General features: G+C 39.4%; 1 protein-coding gene across 1 annotated transcript in view; it reads right to left on the reverse strand.

Moving 5' to 3' along the window:
* LOC136876001 (uncharacterized) overlaps positions 1–20,822 on the reverse strand; it is a 262,339-nt gene that overhangs the window by 240,985 nt on the left and 532 nt on the right. The window contains exon 2 of the mRNA XM_068228298.1: positions 15,395–15,488. Within this exon, the coding sequence (XP_068084399.1) occupies positions 15,395–15,488 (94 nt within the window). The remainder of the gene's footprint in view (positions 1–15,394; positions 15,489–20,822) is intronic.

Here is a 20,822-nt window from a genome sequence, read left to right on the forward strand (position 1 = left end):
GAACCCGTATACAAAGCAACAAGTGAATGCTATAGAAATTGTACAAAACAAATTCCTACATTACCTTTATTTCAAAACTTTTAATACTTTTTGCCCTTTCGACACATCAACCCAGATATTAAGGAATATATTTCAATTTACTTCATTGAAAACCAGACGGTCCCTAATTTCTATACAAATACTAAGAAAAATTGTAATAGGATGATTTGATTCCTTGGACCTGTTAAGACGCATTTCATTCCATGTTCCGCAGACAAGATCACATCAGCACCAATTATTTCATGTTCAAACGTCAAGAACATTGCATCAGTCAAATTCACCTTTCGTAAAAATGACAAGCTTTATAACACTGTAACAAAAGAAGTCGATTTATTCACCAAATCGGACAAAGCATTCAGTAAGAAACTAGAAGCCTGCCTTTACAATTTGTAAATTTTTGATAATTCCTTCTTTCTGGTATTCTTCATATTTCCCTGTGTACTCATTCATGTTTTAAGTTTGTTTTTGCATTGTCTTTTGCTTTGTATTACCGTGTGATTTCTTAGTGAATTTTTCATTTATTTATTTTTTGTTCACTTTTAACTTTGTTTTTGTTAAACTTTAACTTCATGGATATACGAGGCGTGTTTTTTAAGTAAGGTCCATTTGAAAATAAGTACACAACGAAAGGTTATTTAAAAAAAAAAGGTAAATTTATTTTCAGAAAGTACATACTTCACTAGATTTTTCGACATAGTTGCCAAGTTTGTTCAAACACTTATCATACCCCGTAACCAATTTTAAAATACCCTCGATAGAAACTTGCCGCCTGCTCCAATAACCAAGAGTTCACTGCCGTTTTCTTGTCGTCGTCATCATTGTAATGGTTGTCACTGAGGTGATGTTTGAGGTGGAGGAATAGATGGTAATCGCTCGGCGCAAGATCAGGACTGTCGGGTGGGTGGTCTAAAACATCCCAGCCAAAACTGTCCAATAAATTGCGGGTCTGACCTGCAGTGTGAGGTCATGGAGAAGGACAATTCCCTTTGTCAGCACCCGGGTCTTTTGTTTTGAATCGCTCTGCGTAGCTTTCTCAGAGTTTGGCAGTATGCTTCTGCATTGATAGTGGTTCCTTGTTGCATGAAGTCGACCAACAAAACACCATGCCTATCCCAAAACACCGACGCCATGATTTTGCGCTGGGACAGAGTCTATTTGGCCTTCACCTTTACAGGCGAATGAGTGTGTCTCCATTCCATGCTCTGTTGCTTCGATTCGGGCGTGATAAGCAAAATCCATGTTTCGTCTCCAGTTACGATCTGACTCAAGAAGCCGTCACCTTCTTCGTCATAACGCGTCAAGAACTTCATCACACACTCAAACCTTTGTTTTTTTGCTCCTTTGTTAGGAGTTTCGGGACCAAACAGGAGCACAGTTTCCTAAATTTTAGGTGTTCAGAAACAATGTTGTAAAGCACTGATCTCGACACGTCAGGAAATTCGTTTGAGAGACCTGTTATTGTGAAGCGCCTGTTCTCAAGAATCTTCGCATCAACTGAAGCCACCAAATTGTCTGTAATCAAAGAAGGGCGACCGGAGCGGTCCTCATCATGGACGTTGTCACGGCCATCTTTGAATTGTTGTACCCAATTACGCACTTTGCTTTCACTCATAACAGTATCACCGTACACTTCACAAATCTGTCAATGAATTTCTGCAGCAGACAGGTTCCTTGCTGACAAAAACCGTATCACTGACTGAATCTCACACGCGGCGGGCGAGTTGATAGTCTTAAACATTTTGAAAGCACAGAACAGAACCGTACAGGTTAGCTACACAGCTGAAACTGAGCACAGTTGTTCCCGAGGCATGCCGGTACACGACGCACACGCTCGTTGCGATATGCGCGCGAACTACTAGTGTCTACAACAAAACGGACCTTACTTAAAAAACATGCTTCGTAGATTGTTACTGAATGTCAAGAAGGTACTTAATTGGGTGTAAAATCTGTGTACTTTCAGATAAATAAATAAATAAATAAATAAATAAAAAAATAAATAAAGTTTAAGAATTCTGACACATAAAAAAAAAGCATTCAGAACTCCAAAGATAGGAAAATTTGTCGAATTTGTTTCTGAATTCATGCAGAAGAAACCAAACAAGGGAAATCCAATAAATCACAAAGTTATTAGAACAAACGTTTTGAAGGTGGGATGAGAGTTAAAAGTTCCGGTAACTGAATTTAAGGCTAGCCTGGTATGGTGTAAATGAATGATGCAGTATTCAGGAGGGTGTTTGTGACATTGCATTATTATTGTGCAATGTTTTCCAGTAGATTACACTGATAAATTAATCATTTATCAGCATTACATGATAAAACTGAGAAAAGCCCACAATTATCCCCTTGATCACATGGAAAATGCAGATCAAACTCCAATATTTTTTGACATACCAATTAACATTACTGTGGAGGAGAAGGGCAGAAAAACAGTGATGATTAGATCTACTGGTAATGAAAAAGAAGAAGAGGCATGGAAATAAGTTTAACGAAAAGTGAAGTAACGCAAATCAGTAGAGAAAACAAAAAAAATGAAGGGTGTTAGGTGTACTGGAAAAATTCCTAAAGACATAGATGCTTTTAAATACCTAGGAAGTAAGCTAACTGGGAAAGGAAATATCAAGGAAGAAATTTCGGAGATGACAGGAAATTGCTCAAAATTTTATTACTGTGCATCAGACATAATTAGAAATTGGAAAGTACCTACCAAAGCAAAAATCATGATACATAAATCGTATTATTTGCCAATACTGACCTATGGATCAGAATGTTGGACTTGGACAAAAAAATATCCGAGTAGATTACAAGCGACAGAGATGCGATTTCTGCGAAGGATCTTGGGTAAAACAAAGAGGGACAAGATAAGAAATGAAATACGAAACACGCTACAGATCAACCCTCTAAAAGAAACTATGGAGAGAAATAGACTGAAATGGTTCGGCCACGTCAAAAGAATGGGACAAGAAAGATTACCAAGAAGAGCTCTGGAATGGACAGAATCTGGAAGAAGACCAATTGGAAGACTATGAACAAGATGGAAGGATCAGGTGGAGGATGACGTAAATCAGAGAGGACAACTGTGGCAGACAGTGATGAATGATAGAATGTGGGAAAAAAGAGAAGATTGGAAGAGGCTCTGTGAATGACCTGCATAAGCAGAAATGTATCAGGAAGCAGAAGAAGAAGAAGAAGAAGAAGAAGAAGAAGAAAATGAAAAATTACACATTACTGTCACAGTATCAGTTACTGTGGATGGTAGGAAACTTCCACTAAATGTTATTTCAAAAAGGAAGATGCTACCAAAGGAACTATTACAACCAGGAGTAAGCTTCAGAACACAAGAAAATGGTTGGATGACAGAACTGATGGCAGACAGACTTTAAGTTGTTTGAGGTTGTCGACCAGGTGCTATATTACGGCAGAGGGGCATGCTAATTTTTTATGTATTTCATTAACACACTACTGAGAAAATAAAGAAACAGGTGTCAGAAATGAAAACAGACTTTCTCACAATTCCTGAGGGAATAACTACACATCTTCAAGTTCTTGATGTTGATGTCAATAAACCAATTAAATAAATTTTTTGGAAAAAGTATCATGACTGGTTGCTAAATGGGGATCATGTGCTGACTCCAACTGATAAGATGAACAAAGCAAGAATCCAGTTTTTGGCCAAATGGATATCTGAAACTGGGGGGAAGTCAAGAGTGAAACAATCATTAAGAAGTGCTGTGTGTCTGATAAGATGGACAGGAGAGAAGATAACGTAGTGTGGGAAGACTCCAGCGCCAGTAGCAAAGAAGAAATGTTTTTTTTATGTTCTCGGCTTTCCTCCTGGATCAGGCTAAAGATTTTACTAATTGATTTTTCACTAATTTTAATTTCATCTTCGAGGTGCATGCCTCCATTTTCATTATTATCAGTTATGGTGTCGTAGCAGACAGAGAGGTGATACTCTGACGTGGCAGATATGGGGGGTTCTCACTGGCGTGCCAGCAGACTTGAGCGAAATAAAATAGCTCTCGCGGACCAAACACACAACCACCTCTGTGGTTAACAACCATAGTTGTAAATCGGAGCCTGCTCCACTTAAGGTTCATAACCTTCGATAATACCAATATAAATGGTCCGTTAATGGACATTATAGATTTTCCAGCTAACTCATTCCTGGTTGCCAGCGTTTCTCCCCACGGTGCTAAGCTGGGCTCATCAGTTGGTAAATAGCACACCCACCAAGACGCATGGCTAGTGCATACCGTGGAGGCCACTGCATAGGCTACTTGGAGCCACCGGCAGTGCCAATGCACTATGAGAAACTTGTCTCATTACCAAAAACTGATGTCTGCCCGGCCATCAGATGATATAGATGTGCATTTCCATAGGAAACTTGAAATATTTGTCCCGAATTAATAAATTTATAATACTAATATAAATCGTCCGTTATTGATGCCAGCTTGTCCCACAGCTTCTTAAAGAAAACTGTTGTCTTATCTTAACATACGAACTTTAACAGTTTAACATCTTTACTTTTTTCTTATCCTCCAATAGGAGTATTCAAGTAAACACATTTCTACTTCATTATAAAGATTGAGCTGTTTATCGCTCCACCCTCAACAGGTTTTGGGCGCACTGGCTCAGCGCTCTGGAGAGTGTAATCCTGTGAACTTGTGACATGCAGCTTGATACTACGGTTTTAACCAAGAACATTCTTTTAATTTTATGTTAGACCTGCACTGACATCCTCTTTTTACGATTTGTAAGAACAATCAGGATCTTACAGGTTTGACTTTGAGGCTGATGATGCCCTAAAAATGGGCGAAACATGTCCCTTGTAACCTTTTATGATATTTAATTCTTAATTTACTAGATATCTTTGTATTGAATAGGTGGATATTAAAATAACACTTGTAACATACTTTGTATTTAAATGGTATGTTCTGAGCTGTCAGTGGAAAGGGCGTGGAATGACATTAATAGACAAACAAGTTTGAGTTGTGGTCTTAAAATCAGAAAAGGTCACAATATGAAGATAAAGATGGAATTCAAGAGGAAAAATTTGGTAAAATATTTGTTTATAGAAGAGTTAGGGATTGGAATAATTTACCAAAGGAAATGTTTGATAAATTTCCAAATTACTTTGAAATTATTTTAGAAAAGACTAGGTAAACAACCGATAGAGAATCTGCCACCAGGCAACTGCCCTAAATACAGATCAATGGTGATTGATTGATTGATTGAATTCATGGCCAGTATACATTTCCTCTTTGTTAGTTATTAGTCTTCTTCTTAATGTGCCATCTTCTAGTGAAGGTTGGCGGTCAACATGGTGATCTTGAATTTGGATGCAGTGACACGGAACAGAGACATTGTGTCCAACCCATACCAGTCTACGAGGTTCTTCATCCATAGAGTTCGTCGTCTACTAGGACTCCTACGTCCTTCTATTCTTCCTTGTATAACAAGCTGCAGGATTCCGTACTTATCATTCCGCATTAAATGGCCGAAGTATTCCAGCTTCCGCCTTTTAATGGTCAGCATGACTTCAGTCTACTTTCCAAGTTGATCCAACACCTCATAATTCCGGATTCTGTCTGTCCATGAAATGCAATTATTATTATTATTTGCATATGTACCCCGTTGGATCACGCAGTGCTTTTATGATTTGCCTTTCTGGTTTTCCATTTGGCTTTCACCTTTTCTCCGTGGTCTCTCTTCCTTTCTTCAGTGCACTTGGTTCTTGGTCTCTTTGGAATTTCATTCTCTGGCTGTACTACCCATCTGTTTTTTTTTTTTTTTTTTTTTCAGAACAGATTTCCATCTAATATTTCTGATATATCTATCTGGGCCTACTCAAGGTCCTTTTTGACTTCTTGGATCCATGGTAGACTCTTCAATTTCCTGCTATATTTCATGATCTTGTGTGTAAGCTTTGTTGTTGGGAGTCTTTGAACATGTAATAAATATCATTTTGATCCGTATAGATGATATTTGATTAGAATAATAACAGTAAGTTATTTATTAAATTGACATGTTTAGTTATATTAACTAAAAATGGTATATGTTTAGTTAATAGATCAATGTAAATCATTCAAGACAATGACTTATTGTATTGATTAGGCTATTTGCTTCACGTCGCACCGACACAGATATGTCTTATGGCGACGATGGGATAGGAAAGGCCTAGGAATTGGAAGGAAGCGGCCGTGGCCTTAATTAAGGTACAGCCGTGGCATTTGCCTGGTGTGAAAATGGGAAACCACGGAAAACCATCTTCAAGGCTGCCGACAGTGGGGCTCGAACCCACTATCTCCCGATTACTGGATAGTGGCCGCACTTAAGTGACTGCAGCTATCGAGCTCGGTATATTGATTAGGTGGTCAATTTAATAAATAACTTACTGTTATTATTCTAGTCTTTGAACATGTCCATAAAATTTCAATCTTCGTTTTCTAATGCTGGTATCTGCTGCCAGGTTGGACAGTCCCTCTGTTGCTTTACGGGATGTTAGTCTGTATCAGTCTTCAGTTTTTTCTGGACCAAGAATTTTCCTCATGATCTTTATTCTTCCTTCAGAATGTTCCCTTTTTCTATTGAGTACCAGCGTTTCACTCGCATATAGAACTTCAGGTTTGATCACAGTATTGTAGTGCCTGGTCTTTGTGTGTGTAGACATGCATATTTTTTTGTTGTTGCTGTAAATGTCACATGTTCTCCAATACACTCTCTTGAGTTTCGGTAGGCAAACTTTCTGTGCTTCCTTTTCTAACCCCATTGGTTCTACAATTTCACCAAGCTATTTGAAGTGTGGAACCCGGTTTATCTGTCCGTATTTTGTGTTTAGTTTCTAAACGTTTAATGTAGGCCTAGTACAAATGAACTTATTTCTCTCAAATGAAATTTGTAGCCCAACTTTTTCAGCACATTCCTCGAGGACTTCTATCTGTTTGATTGCTGTGATTTCACTGTCTGCTAGTATTGCTAGGTCATCTACGAAAGCCAAGCAACTCATCTTGATGTCAACCTTTGTTCCTCTGAGTTGAGTGGGTTTCCAGTAGTTCTGAATTTTTAGTTCTTTCTCCCAATCTCTAATAACTTTATCCAGGATGAGATTGAGAAGGAGTGGTGACAGCCCATCGCCTAGTCGAATGCCAGTCTTAACCTCGAAAGGACCTGATATTTTACTGATGAATTTTCCTTTTGGTTTTCTATCAGTGAGTGTTCGCTTGATGAGATTTAAAGTCTTTGGGTCAAGTTCCCATTCTTCTAAGATATCAAATGTCCACTTGGTATTTGCCGATCTTATGTTCAAGTTGCTATTGTGTTCTTTGAAGCACACATGCTTAGAGGATTTTGTAAGTAACTTGAAGGAGGAAAATCCCTCTGTAGTTATTCATATCTGACCTGTCACCTTTCTTATATAGTGGGTGGATGAGTGCACATTTCCAGTCTTCAGGTAGTTTTTCCTGTTTCCCAAATGTCTATGGTGATTTGTGTGAGTACCTCAAGTGTGTTCGGTCCTAGATTCGTTAGTAGTTCTGCTATAATTTCATCTTCTCCAGATGTCTTGTTGTCCTGTGGATTTCTTCTTTCATTGGTGGTTGAGATTCTGGGTTTGTGTAAACCGGAGTTTCTTTGGGATATCTCAGTGGTGGTTCCACACAACTGAGTAGCTCAGAGAAATACCGAGCCAACTCCATACAGTTATCTTGATTGATCACTGCAAGTGTGCCATCTGGTTTTCTGAAGCATAAATTCTGTGGGCTGTATCCTCGGATCTTTCCTGCAAATGTCCTATAAAAGTCTCATGTGTTGTAGTCTCAGAAATTTTTCTCAATGGAGTCCAATATTCATATGTCACCTCTTAGTTTGATTAATTTTGCAACTTGTTTTCTGGATGATGATGATGATTATTATTATTATTATTACTATTATTATTCAATGATGGCGGCTGTGTGATAGGACGTATCGTTTGCGAGTGATAGTGAATTGGTACTTATGAAGGCAATATTGCACAAAACAGACTGTATTAGTTGTGAAGAGTGTAAGAAGCAAACGCTGATCAACGGACAATAAAGGTGAGTCTGTGTGAAGTATTTAGTGTCGTTAAGAATCGCAAACTACGGTTGCATGAAGGTACTTAACCTAAATGAATAAAAGTTAGGATCGAAGCTTAGACAACATCGAAATGTAATAAGTAGTTCACAAGATCACCACTAAAGGCGTATTGGAGCAATAAATTTGTGGAACTATCACTCGAGTTGTGACGAAACAATACTAGAGTGCAGTTATACACCTAGCGCTAATGTCGGTCGTTCGCGTAATGTTCTGGCGATAAATGGAAACGTCTACTAACACAATCACGCGTGATCAAAATCAAATGGTTACTCCGAGCATCAAATCATCAAATAAACTGAAAGAATCAAATGATGTCTGGTGATATACCGACTTAATAATCCTGTCTACAGCTGTACAACAAGGTGAGGGAGAGGGGGAAGATGACCCAAACATGGTCGAGGCGGCAGAAGCACGAAAAAAAGAGCATGTATTTGTAACATTAGTCAATCAGATTAAAGAATGCGACAAAGTAAAATGGATCAAAAGATTGCAGCAGATGATTGATGCATGGTTTAGCAGGATGCCCCAAGGATGGTGGCCGAAATAACCAAAGAGTTTCAACAACGCTTTGACCAAGGAGCTCGTCAAATTGATGTCAGGAATTTATACAATCCATTCAGACACAAGAGTCAGAATATTAATGCATGTGAAACGGACAACCTCAAAGAAAATAATGCAATACAAATGCCATCTATGGTGAAGAACACAGACTTGTTCCTCAAAGTGAAACAAACGTTATGGACAAATACTGATGAATATTGTAAGAAGAAAGAGGCAAAAACAAGAACTAAGAAAATATTTAGCCAGGAAATAAATAAAGAAATACTCGAAATGATGAATGTAATCATAAAATCGAAACGAGTAGAACAGCAAATAACCACGATCGCCGAAATGAATAATGTGTTGTATGCATGCCAACAGACGTATGAGATGGTGACAGCTAAAGAAAAGAAGGTATCTGGCTTTAAAAGCTCTATCGAAGCCAAGATCAACAAATTAAATAGAAAATTGAAATAATTGATGCCCACGGCCCAAATGAAAAAGCAAGTAAAGAGTTGATTAGAATGAGTAGAGAAAATCAAATTCATTCAAACAAGAGTAGTGATATTCAGAAGATGCGTGATACGATTCTTGAGAAAATAGCTATTTACAAGAAGATAGTGATAGCTGAAAATCGTTTACCATCTAGGAACACAAACCGAAAGTTTGAGTTTAATTGGAAGACCTTCTATCGTGACCTTGAAGGCGATAGATTTACAGTGAAGATATTAATCTTGAAGAAACCAAACGCTTTTGGACTACAATTTGGAAATATGATGAAAGACAAGATTATGAACAACTGATCCAAGATCTAAGTCCGGCGGAAGTGGAGGTAGACATGGATAGAGATAAGATAAAGGAGGTCATATCCAGGTGTATAAAGTACCTAGCGAACTGGAAAGCAACAGGACCTGATTTTGTATATAATTACTTTATTAAGAGGATGTATGCACTACATGAGAGGTTAGAACACCTAATCTACAAAATAATTCAAAACCCAGACTTGATCGATGAAGAGCTTTATGCTGGTATAATATATTTGATTCCAAAAGTCCTGAATGCAAACATAACGCAGCTCCTGAGGCCAATTACATGCCTTTCAAATTTATTCAAATTAATCAGCAAAGTGTTCGTGGTAATAGTCAACGATTTCTGTGACGTAAACAATATTATCTCAAGTAATCAAATGGGAACATGGAACCAATGTCAAGGCACTAAGGAACAAGCACTTCTAAGCAAAACCATGAACGAAAAGTACAATAATAAATTGTGTACTGCTTGGGTGGACATTCAGAAAGCATACGATTCGTTGTCACATGCATATCTAATTGAATGCCTACGGAAGATACATATGCCAGAAAATATCATTAAATTTGTCAACAGAACACTTGACAAACAGAGAACAACATTAATATGTGGAAATAAAGTGGTCAGTGACGTGAAAATAAATAGAGGAATATTACAAGGAGATGCTTTATCACCCAAGTGATTGCTATGGAATCGTTAAACTGAATCTTAAATAAGAACTGTGAGAAGATCCAAGCAGATGAACATAGAAGAATTGAGTGCAACCACCTCATTTTGATAGATAACATCAAATTGTTCACCAAAGATGTGCAGACATTGAACGAGCTGAGCCAGTGGACGAATCAATGTCTCAACAACATGGGTTTAACAATCAATCAGCAAAAGTCAGTGAACAATATCAATTCGAACCATATCTTCGTCGAGAAGGTAAATGACGTGGAAGGATACAAATACCTAGGAATATTAGAAGACTCGAGAAATGTAATTAAACCCGAGAATAAAGTTATCATAGCCAACAAGATCGAATCGCGGGTAACAAATATATGCCAAACAAGGCTGAACGCGAGAAACCTGTTTGCAGCAATAGATGAGTATGCGTTGTCAACTATTAACTATTATATTGGCCTGATCCCTTACGAGCACCAAAAATTTAACAACATTGATCTGAAGGTGAGAGGAATCTTGAGAGAGCATAATATCGTCAGAACAGCAGGTAATATGGAACGACTGTACCTGAAAAGACACGAGTTAGGAAGAGGACTACAAAATGTTTCTGAAAAGGCCGAATTGATTTTACTTGAACTATGTAAATATTTGTCAACAAAACACAAGGAGGAAGTTTATCGCAGAAAGTGAAAGAAGAAATGCAACCCATCTTGGACTGATTGAAGAACATCTGAAATGGAAGTACCTAATTGAGGAAGGAAACAATGTAATGGTAAAAGTAGTTAAGCAGAAACAAAAAGAGATGTGAATGGATCGAATCATGGCTAAGTCAATGCATTCCACATTGTTCCGTGAACAACAGGAGGAATTTGTAGACATAAAACAGTCATCGTTATGGCTAATGAGGGGGAATATATCTCTACAGGAAGAAGGAATGTTCTGTGAGATACAAGACAGAAACATCTTCTTTAGTCATGGGAGTATATTCCAGAGGTGCCCACACTGCGACCAGGGCAATAAGACACTAGACCATCTGGCAACACAATGTGGACGAATGCTTAATTTGGACTACAAGAAACACCACAATGACGTTGTCAGATGCTTGCATTCCATGTTCACCAAAAAGTATGGGCTGAGTAATTCTAAGAAAATAAAGAACTACAAAGTGGAAAATGTCATATCCAATCAGCAGATTAATATAAAGTCCGATGTCATCATACAGACTGAGCTTCGCATTGAACACAACAAACCAGATCTGATAATACATGACCTTGTAAAGAATGAAATCCTATTAATTGAAGTTGGAATCACAAACATAAATATCCTGAAACAGACTGAAACCACTAAAGGAAGAAAGTACGAGATGCTAGCCAACGAACTCTCACTTATGTACAATGGAGCCAAGGTGAAAATGGTCCCTGTGGTAATAACGTGGGACAGGCTAGTCACCAACTTGTTCAAGAAGCACATGGACAAATTGGAAGTGAGCTAACAGCTACAGGCCTACCTACAAACCATCGTACTAAGAAGAACGTGTGAGTGTGCTAATCGACTTCAGATGAGGCAACTTGGATAACGAGTTGTGGACGGAGGACTTACAAGGAATGATGGACCAGATGGAGGCGGTCCTGGTGACGTAAATGGTGTGCAAAAAGTGTGTATATAAATGTGGAGAATCACTGGATGTAACATGGACTTGAGAACTAATTTTTTATTATTATTATTATTATTATTATTATTATTATTATTATTATTATTATTATTATTATTATTATTATTATTATTATTATTATTATTAGACCTGCTGACACAAGTATTATTTTTCAACTGTGGTGTGGAAGAAGATGGAACAGTTGCTGTTATTAGAATTTCTTAAGAAGAAAGCTTTCTGGACAACCCAGCAATACTGCATGTGAGAGCACCTCTTGAAGTGAAGAACTAACTACAGAGTTCTTTGGAGACCAGAGGCCTAGAAAGATGAATAATGAAAAGAAAGTACCACAACTGGTATACTGGGTTTGTTCAGTGTGTAATTTACAGCAAAGTGTTCCTAAACAGTGTGGAATTTTCAGCAAAAATTCACTATCATATTAAGGAGGGTTCATCCTGATGGCAAGAGTAATCCAATTGATTTTTTCAGAAGGAAGTACAATTGATTAAGTCAACTTATAATTGTATCAAATAACTCACAATTAATTAAAAGGCTGTGATGGCATAACCAAGTTATGAGTTACTCAAGCTTCCAAAGCCCGTATCATTGTCTGAGAACCTTGCTAATGGCTTTACGTCGCACCGACACAGATAGGTCTTATGGCGACGATGGGATAGGAAAGGGCTAAGTGTTGGAAGGAAGCGGCTGTGGCCTTAAGTAAGGTACAGCCCCAGCATTTGCCTGATATAAAAATGGAAAACCACGGAAAACCATATTCAGGGCTGCCGACATTGCGATTCGAACCCACTATCTCCCAGATGCAAGCTCACAGCTGCGCGCTCCTAACCGCACGGCCAACTCGCCTGATGCTGAGAACCTTATTAAGACTTGTGTAGAAGATATAACTGAATGTATGCCGGATGGAAAAGCCAATAGATACAATATTTTGTAAAAACAACAACAATAATAATTATTATTATTACTATTATTTCACAGTGCAGAAGAGGCTTAACAGATGACGCAATACTTTTTTTGTTTATGGTTGGCTTTATGTCACACCGACACAAATATCTCTTATGGTGATTATGGGACAGGAAAGGGCTAGGAGTGGGAAGGAAGTGGCCATGGGCTTAATTAAGGTACACTCCAGCATTTGCCTGGCGTGAAAATGGGAAACCAAGGAAAACCATCTTCAGGGCTGCCGACAGTGGGGTTCGAACCCACTGTCTCCCAAATGCAAACTCACAGCTGGAAACCCCCAACCACACGGTCAACTTGCTCGGTAATAGCTACTTTACTTTCACAAATAAAATGTACGGAACTAAATTTTTGCTCCAAATGGATGAATCAACAGATGTAGCTGGGTTGGCAAGTTAAGTGGTGTTTGTGACCTACCAGTACAGGGAGTCTTTTCAAGAGGATCTGTTTCTCTACAGAAGTCTGAGAGGGGGTGAATATTTCAAAATTTTTAAAATGCAGCAAGAGAGGACACCAGGAAAGTGCAAAAATGGTTCGAAAAGGAGTGTTACCTTGAAAGGCGAATTACACTAGAAATGATGATGACGATGCTTGTTGTTTTAAGGGGCCTAACATCGAAGGTCATTCGGCCCCTATTACACTAGAAAAATTGCACATAACTAGAACAAAGGCAAAAGAGACCTGGAATGCTACCAGACAGCGAGGAAGAAATTCAAGGCGCTACTAAAGCTGAAAAAGCTGGAATTTAGGGCAAAGGAAGACAAACAGCTTGTAAAGGATGCTGAGAAAAACCCCTATAAGGGACTTAGACCACGGCAGCCACGATTTCCTGCAGACATACCAATGGAGACCTCGGAGAATCATATGAGAGGTGTGTTAGCCCTTAAGGAAACCAGACCGACGTTAGAGGAGAGGAAAGTGATAGAAAGAACTACAATCTTCACAAGTAAGGAAGTGAGAAAGGCCATCAACAAGCAAGGTAAACAAGGCACCGGGAATAGATGGACTTTGCGCAGAACATCTAAAAGCTACACTACCCTACCTACAACCAGGATGGACAATGCTAATGAACAAATGCGTGGAATCTGGTAACATACCTAATACATGGTGGAAGACAGTCATAAAGATGCTATATAAAGGAGAAGGGGACATGAGCAAACCAGAATCTCACAGAGGTATAGCCCTGGAATTGGTGGCATTTAAAATACTCACCAAATTATCAGCACAGAAAATAAGTAACCTGATGAACAATTTGGATTCCGGAAAGCGAGATCCACCCTGATAGCAGCGAGCTGTCTGCTGAAGGACATACAAGAAAGAGCACAACCCCACGGGAAGAAGTATGACATCTTCATTGACTACACCAAAGACTTTGACACTGTCAATAGAAAGAAATTAATCGAGAAACTGGAAAGCCTCATCGGACGCTCAGATAAGACGAATTTAATACCTAACATACTAGTGCCAAACCAAGTGCAAATCAGTGACAGGGTATCCCAATCAGACTGGATAGGAACCATCGTAGTGCTAAAAGGGGACCCATTGAGCCCTTTATTGTTCAATGCGCTGACCCAGTATCTCCCTAGGAAAATCAAAGGGGGAGCACAAAATGTAAGCATATACATATATGCAGATGATATGATACTAGCCGCTGATAACATAAAAGATTTGCAAGACGGAATGGAGCTTATCACACAATGGGCGGATGACAACGAGCTAAGGATGAATCTAAAGAAGACAGAATTAATGGTATTAAGGAGAGGAGGATGCTTATCGAAAGGGGACTACATTGTATGTGGGGGACATACATTAAAACAAAAAAACCAGTTCACATATCTTGCGATCATACAACAAGTCTCTGGGACGACCTTCTCAGTACACATAAAGAAGAGACTAGCTGCTGCACTTAGAAGCATAAGTGAAATCAAACATCTGCAAAGAATGACACTGAAGACGGCTATGAAACTTTTCCAACTCAAAGTGCTACCAACGCTCACATATGGATTAGAAATAATATGAGAGTACCTATCAGGTAAACAGCTACGAGAACTGGAAAGCATGAAACCGAGATACCTTAAGAGGGTCCTAGGGGTATCTAAATTCACCCGATCCCAGTACATATATGTTTTAGCCCAGGAAACCTTCTTGATAGAGGATTTGACTACAAATACCTCTACAGCAAACTCCGGCATTCGAGGAACTGTTACAAGAACTACGAGAGAAAAGGGACTCGATCGAGGAAAGCTTTTACAGTACAGACGCACTGGTAAGGATTGGATGAAAGAGGAACATAGGTTGAGACATTTGATGACACGCTTTGCAGTACACGGCTTTCACCACCGTATCTGTGCCAAGAAATCCTACCACCAGGCCAGCCAAGAGTGTGTATGTGTATTGTGCAATAAGCAGTGTGATACATATCACGTAATGAAGTGCAAGAAGAGAACAGTCTCTCTGAATCAATTCTGCTCTGAACAAAGTTCTCCCTGAGTGAATTGTAATTTACTTGATGTGATATGCAAATTTTGCACATTGTGCACAAAAAAAAATTAATTATTATTAATATGAATCTTCACTGTAACTTCATGTAACATTACTTACCTCATAATCATCAGCCAGCAGTGCTTCTTCATCTTCGTGGCCAATATCATAGTCAATATCATCATCCAAATCCTCATCCAGAAGACTGAGTTCACTGAAACCAGAGAACAAACTTTTCAGTCATCATTCAAGGAAATAATCAACTTAAGTTCAACTCTGACCTGACCTCCAATACCTAAAATACATAACACAGTGAAATGCGGTGAAATTTCCGAGTTTCACTTATAGTTATGAACTTCATTGGTTCCGTATTGAAGTGGGATTACTGTAAAATTACATTAAATTCTTTCAAGGTCAACCTATTCAATACAATGACATTTTATTGTGATTCAATCACATGTCAAATGGTACTAGTTTCGGCATTTATGTGCCACCATCAGCCTTAAGTACAAATTAAACAATATATAATATTCCTAAAACATCTAAAACACATGATACATGTATCACTACAGTAATTGTATTTTATAATGTGTTAAAATGTGTTTTAGATGTTTTAGGAATATATAGGTATATAGGAATTAGGACGAGAAATGTCTCAGTGTATTCACTATGTGAGGGTGCAGATGAGGATGAAGTTGACAAGTTTTATGACGCATTGAGTGACATCGTGGTCAGGGTCAACAGCAAGGATAGAATAGTGCTAATGGGTGATTTCAATGCGAGATTTGGAAATAGAACTGAAGGATACGAAAGCATGATTGGTAAATGTGGGGAAGATATGGAAGCTAATAAGGAATGGGTAGCGTTTGCTGGACTTCTATGCTAGTATGGGTTTAGCCATTACGAATACATTCTTCAAGCATAAAGCTATTCACCACTACACATGGGAGGATAGGGGCACCAGATCCATAACAGACTATATCTTAACCGACTTCGAATTCAGGAAATCTGTTAGGAATGTATGAGTTTTCTGGGGATTTTTTGATGATACAGACCACTATCTGATCAGTAGTGAACTAAGTATCTCTACGCCTAGGGTAGAGAAAGTGAAATCTGTCTGCAAACGAATAAGAGTAAAAAATATCCGGGACGAGGAAATTAGACAGAAGTACATGGATATGATTAGTGAGAAGTTTCGAACAGTAGACAGTAAGCAGGTTCAGGATATATAAAGAGAATGGGTGGCATACAGGGATGCTGTAGCAGAAACAGCAAGGGAATGCCTAGGAACAACTGTGTGTAAAGATGGGAAAAGGCGAATATCTTGGTGGAATGATGAAGTGAGAGCAGATTGTAAATGTAAAAAGAAGGCTTATCGGAAATGGCTCCTAACAAGGGCAGAGGCAGACAGGGATTTGTACGTATATGAAAGAAACACAGCAACACAAATAGTTGTTGAATCCAAAAAAGTCGTGGGAAGATTTTGATAAAAACCTGGAAAGGCTGAGTCAAGCAGCTGGGAAACCTTTCTGGACAATAATAAAGGAAGGGAGGGGAAAAAGGAAATGAACAGTGTTTTGAGTAATTCAGGTGAAATAACAGATCCCAGGGAATAACTGGACAGGTGGAGGGAATATTTTGAACATCTTCTCAACGTAAAAGGAAATCTTCCTGGTGGTGTTGCGAACAGCCAAGCTCATGGGGAGGAGGAAAATGATGCTGGTGAAATTATGCTTGAGGAAGTGGAAAGGATGGTAAATAAACTCCATTGTCATAAAGCAGTAGGAATAGATGAAATCAGACCCGAAATGGTAAATTATAGTGGGAAGGCAGGGATGAAATGGCTTCATAGAGTAGTAAGATTAGCATGGAGTTTTGGTAAGGTACTTTCAGATTGGACAAAAGCAGTAACTGCACCAGCTATAAGCAAGGGAACAGGAAGGATTGCAACAAATATTGAGGTATCTCATTGATTAGTATACAAAGCAAAGTATTCACTGGCATCTTGGAAGGGAGGGTGCGATCAGTAGTTGAGAGGAAGTTGGATGTAAACCAGTGTGGTTTCTGACCACAGAGGGGCTGTCAGGATCAGATTTTCAGTATGCGTCACGTAATTGAAAAAATGCTACGAGAGGAATAGGCAGTTGTGTTTATGTTTCGTAGATCTAGAGAAGGCATATGACAGGGTACCGAGGGAAAAGTACTGAGGGACTATGGAATTAAAGGTAGATTATTAAAAATCATGCCCAGGATGGTAATACAGTAAGTGAGATTGAATCAAGGTGTATTAAAGCTAATGCAGTGAGCTCGCAGTTGCGATCAACAGTATTCTGTAAGAAGGAAGTCAGCTCTCAAACGAAACTATCTTTACATTGTTCTGTTTTCAGACCAATTTTGCTTTACGGGAGCGAGAGCTGGGTGGACTCAGGATATCTTATTCATAAGTAAGAAGTAACAGACATGAACATAGCAAGAATGATTGCTGGTACAAACAGGTGGGAACAATGGCAGGAGGGTACTCGGAATGAGGTGTTAAAGGCCAAGTTAGGAATGAACTCGATGGATGAAGCTGAACGCATAAACCGGCTTCGGTGGTGGAGTCATGTGAGGCGAATGGAGGAGGATAGTTTACCTAGGAGAATAATGGACTCTGTCATGGAGGGTAAGAGAAGTAGAGGGAGACCAAGACGACGATGGTTAGACTCTAACGATTTAAAGATAAGAGGTATAGAACTAAATGAGGCCACAACACTAGTTACAAATCGAGGATTATGGCGACGTTTAGTAAATTCACAGAGGCTTGCAGACTGAACGCAGAAAGGCATAACAGTCTTTAATGATAATGCATGTATGATTTACTCCAGAAAAGGTGTAGAGGCCTGTACACCACTTCACAGCAGCTATATCAAACAAATAGACCAATAGTCCATCACTCCCCACACCTAACCAAAGCAGACCAATGGTCTTGACACTCACTGAACCTAACAAAAGCACACTGAAGATCTAGTTGACGTCATTTTTTGTCAATTTGCAGGAGGATCCAGCCAAGGTTAGCAGGCCTGTTTCTTATGTGGAATCTGAATCACATGGACAAGATAGGCTATTTATTCATTATTACTCCGCCCGGCTGACAAGATTTTCACACCCGCGGAATGACTGTCGTTTGACTTTCACACCCGCGGAATGATTGTCCTTTTTTGTACACACTCGCAGCTTTCTGGGGAAGGATGTTGTCAAAGGGTGCTCTGTGCTGACAACCTCTGTGCTTAGGAATTAATGAGTGAGTGGTGCTTCAATAGCTGGTGGTGGTGATTATTGTTACACGATTTGTGAGGAGTTGTTCCTGCCACGCAGACGTAAGGATAGGACCTGCACAAGACCAGTGATACAGGGAGAAGCAAAGGGGGTCTGGGGAGGGCGTAAGCCCCCAGGGAAGCAGCCCTAGACCTCTAGTTTCGTGTGGACGTTAGGATAGTACCTGGACAAGACCAGTGATATAGGGACAAGCAAAGGGGGTCTGGGGGCATACGCCCCCAAGTTAGAAGCTGCAAAGCGGCTGTAAGCCTTTAGTTTCGTGTGGAAACACGATTGGTCTGGATTGGTTCTCGCCGTGCGGACGGTTAGGATAGGACCAGGACAAGACCACTGGTCTGGACTGTTTCTTGCCATGCGGACGGTTGGGATAGGATCTGGACAAGACCTGTGATATAGTGATGACAGCAGCGCATTCTATGAGGTTTAGTGTTTGTAATATGAATTACAATTTTGTTGTGTACTTTTACTCGCTACTTACATTCCGTTCAATATGAGTTCCTTGTCAATTGTTGATTCATTAGTGATAGAAAGGAAAAATGGCTACCTGCGGTGGTTGTGTTATCAGTGCTTCTGACTTTGCAATGAAATATAATAGCAATTTAAAGGATTTAGCAGAGTTCTATCAACGTCGCCACCCAATAAAAGTGGCAAAAGAGTTGAACAAAATAGGCTTTTGATGTCAACGAGTCGAATGGGGTGTGCAATGTAGTTGGTTTGCTAGTGGAAGGAAACTACCTTCTTTGAAGGCTCTAATTTGAGCTTATATGAAACTGGAGATTAGGAATGAGAAAATTAGAGAAGAAGTAGGAATAGACAATTCTCTCCTAAATAAGATTCAGATATCAAGACTGAAGTGGTTTGGTCACATGAAGAGGATGCCAGTAAACAGAACTGCAAGGAAGGAATTTGACAGAAAGGTAGAAGGAAGACGACCCGTGGGAAGGCCACGAAGGAAATGGATAGATTTAGTTAAGAGCGCTGTAATGCTGAGAGGTCATGATTGGGACAAGTTGGTGGAGGAAGAATGGTACAAGGACAGGATGAGATGGAGCAGGCTCATATACCACACCCGGGAAACTGGAGATGGTTTAGGATGATGATGATGATGATGATGAAATTGGTCTCTTTGCTGTCCTGTGGTGCGTTTTACCGAAACCCCTGGGTCCAAGTGTGAAATTGGAGTTGGGTTTCTCTGATACAACTAATGTGGATTGGTCAAACTTTTGTAGGGAGGTTTGCATAACCAGGGTCGACGATAATAAAAAAATAGGAGGGCTGGGCATCATAGCAGAAATTGATGAAAGCAAGTTCGGAAAGAGGTAGTACACTTGAGGTAAGCCGGTAGAAGGGCAGTAGCTTTTTGGAGGCGTGGAGAGGAACAACTTCAAAAACTTTTTTGCTGTTTCTGTCCAAAAAAAGGGATAAAGACACATTACAAGGTGTCATTAAGGTGTAAATCCTCCCAGGGTCAATAATTATATTGGATTGCTGGAAGGCGTACGATTGTTTGGAAGATGAGGGATTCGTGCACCTTCGCGTGAATCACTCTGTTCAGTTTCTGGACATTAAGAAGAGTAGTCACGTGAATAGGGGGAATAGGAGGGTGATGCCCATCAATCGGCCTTCAGTGCATACTCAAAACTGGTGGCGATATCTTAAGCATGGGAGCTACTCGGTTCCGGGATTCGGCCAGAGGAAAACGATTTTTCCTTGGTTATCTTGACGAATCCCTCATCAAGAGCTCGTTCCTCTTAAACGTCCGGGTGCACGAATTCATCAAGGTTGCAGCAACCCTCTACATTGAGGTAAATTTTACATAACTTTATTGCTGTTGTGTATTGTATATTGTTTCTTTAACATGTTACATTTTCTTGTGTTGGGGTTGGTAACGAACTATGATTAACAATATTGACGGGAACGAGATCACGTGCCACTTTACATTGGCCAACAAGAATGCAAGCAGCTACTTCAGAAATGTAAATGGTGTGTAACAGTCTTCATTAGGTTATAAAAGTAAACGTACTTTTCGGGGCGGGATGGTGGGTTCCTGGACATCGCAATAAACACATCTCTTCTCTGAGATGCTCTCCAAGTAAGATTTCATAATTTCCACTTCCTACTTATAACATTGCAAATAAGATGACAGCCGGGCTGGTGTAATATTATTAATTCCAAAACTCCACCTATATGGACGGGAATTTTAAATCGCGACAGCCTCAGTGAGAAGCCAGAG

The sequence above is a fragment of the Anabrus simplex genome, chromosome 6 (genome assembly GCF_040414725.1).
Source record: "Anabrus simplex isolate iqAnaSimp1 chromosome 6, ASM4041472v1, whole genome shotgun sequence".
Lineage (NCBI taxonomy): Eukaryota > Metazoa > Arthropoda > Insecta > Orthoptera > Tettigoniidae > Anabrus > Anabrus simplex.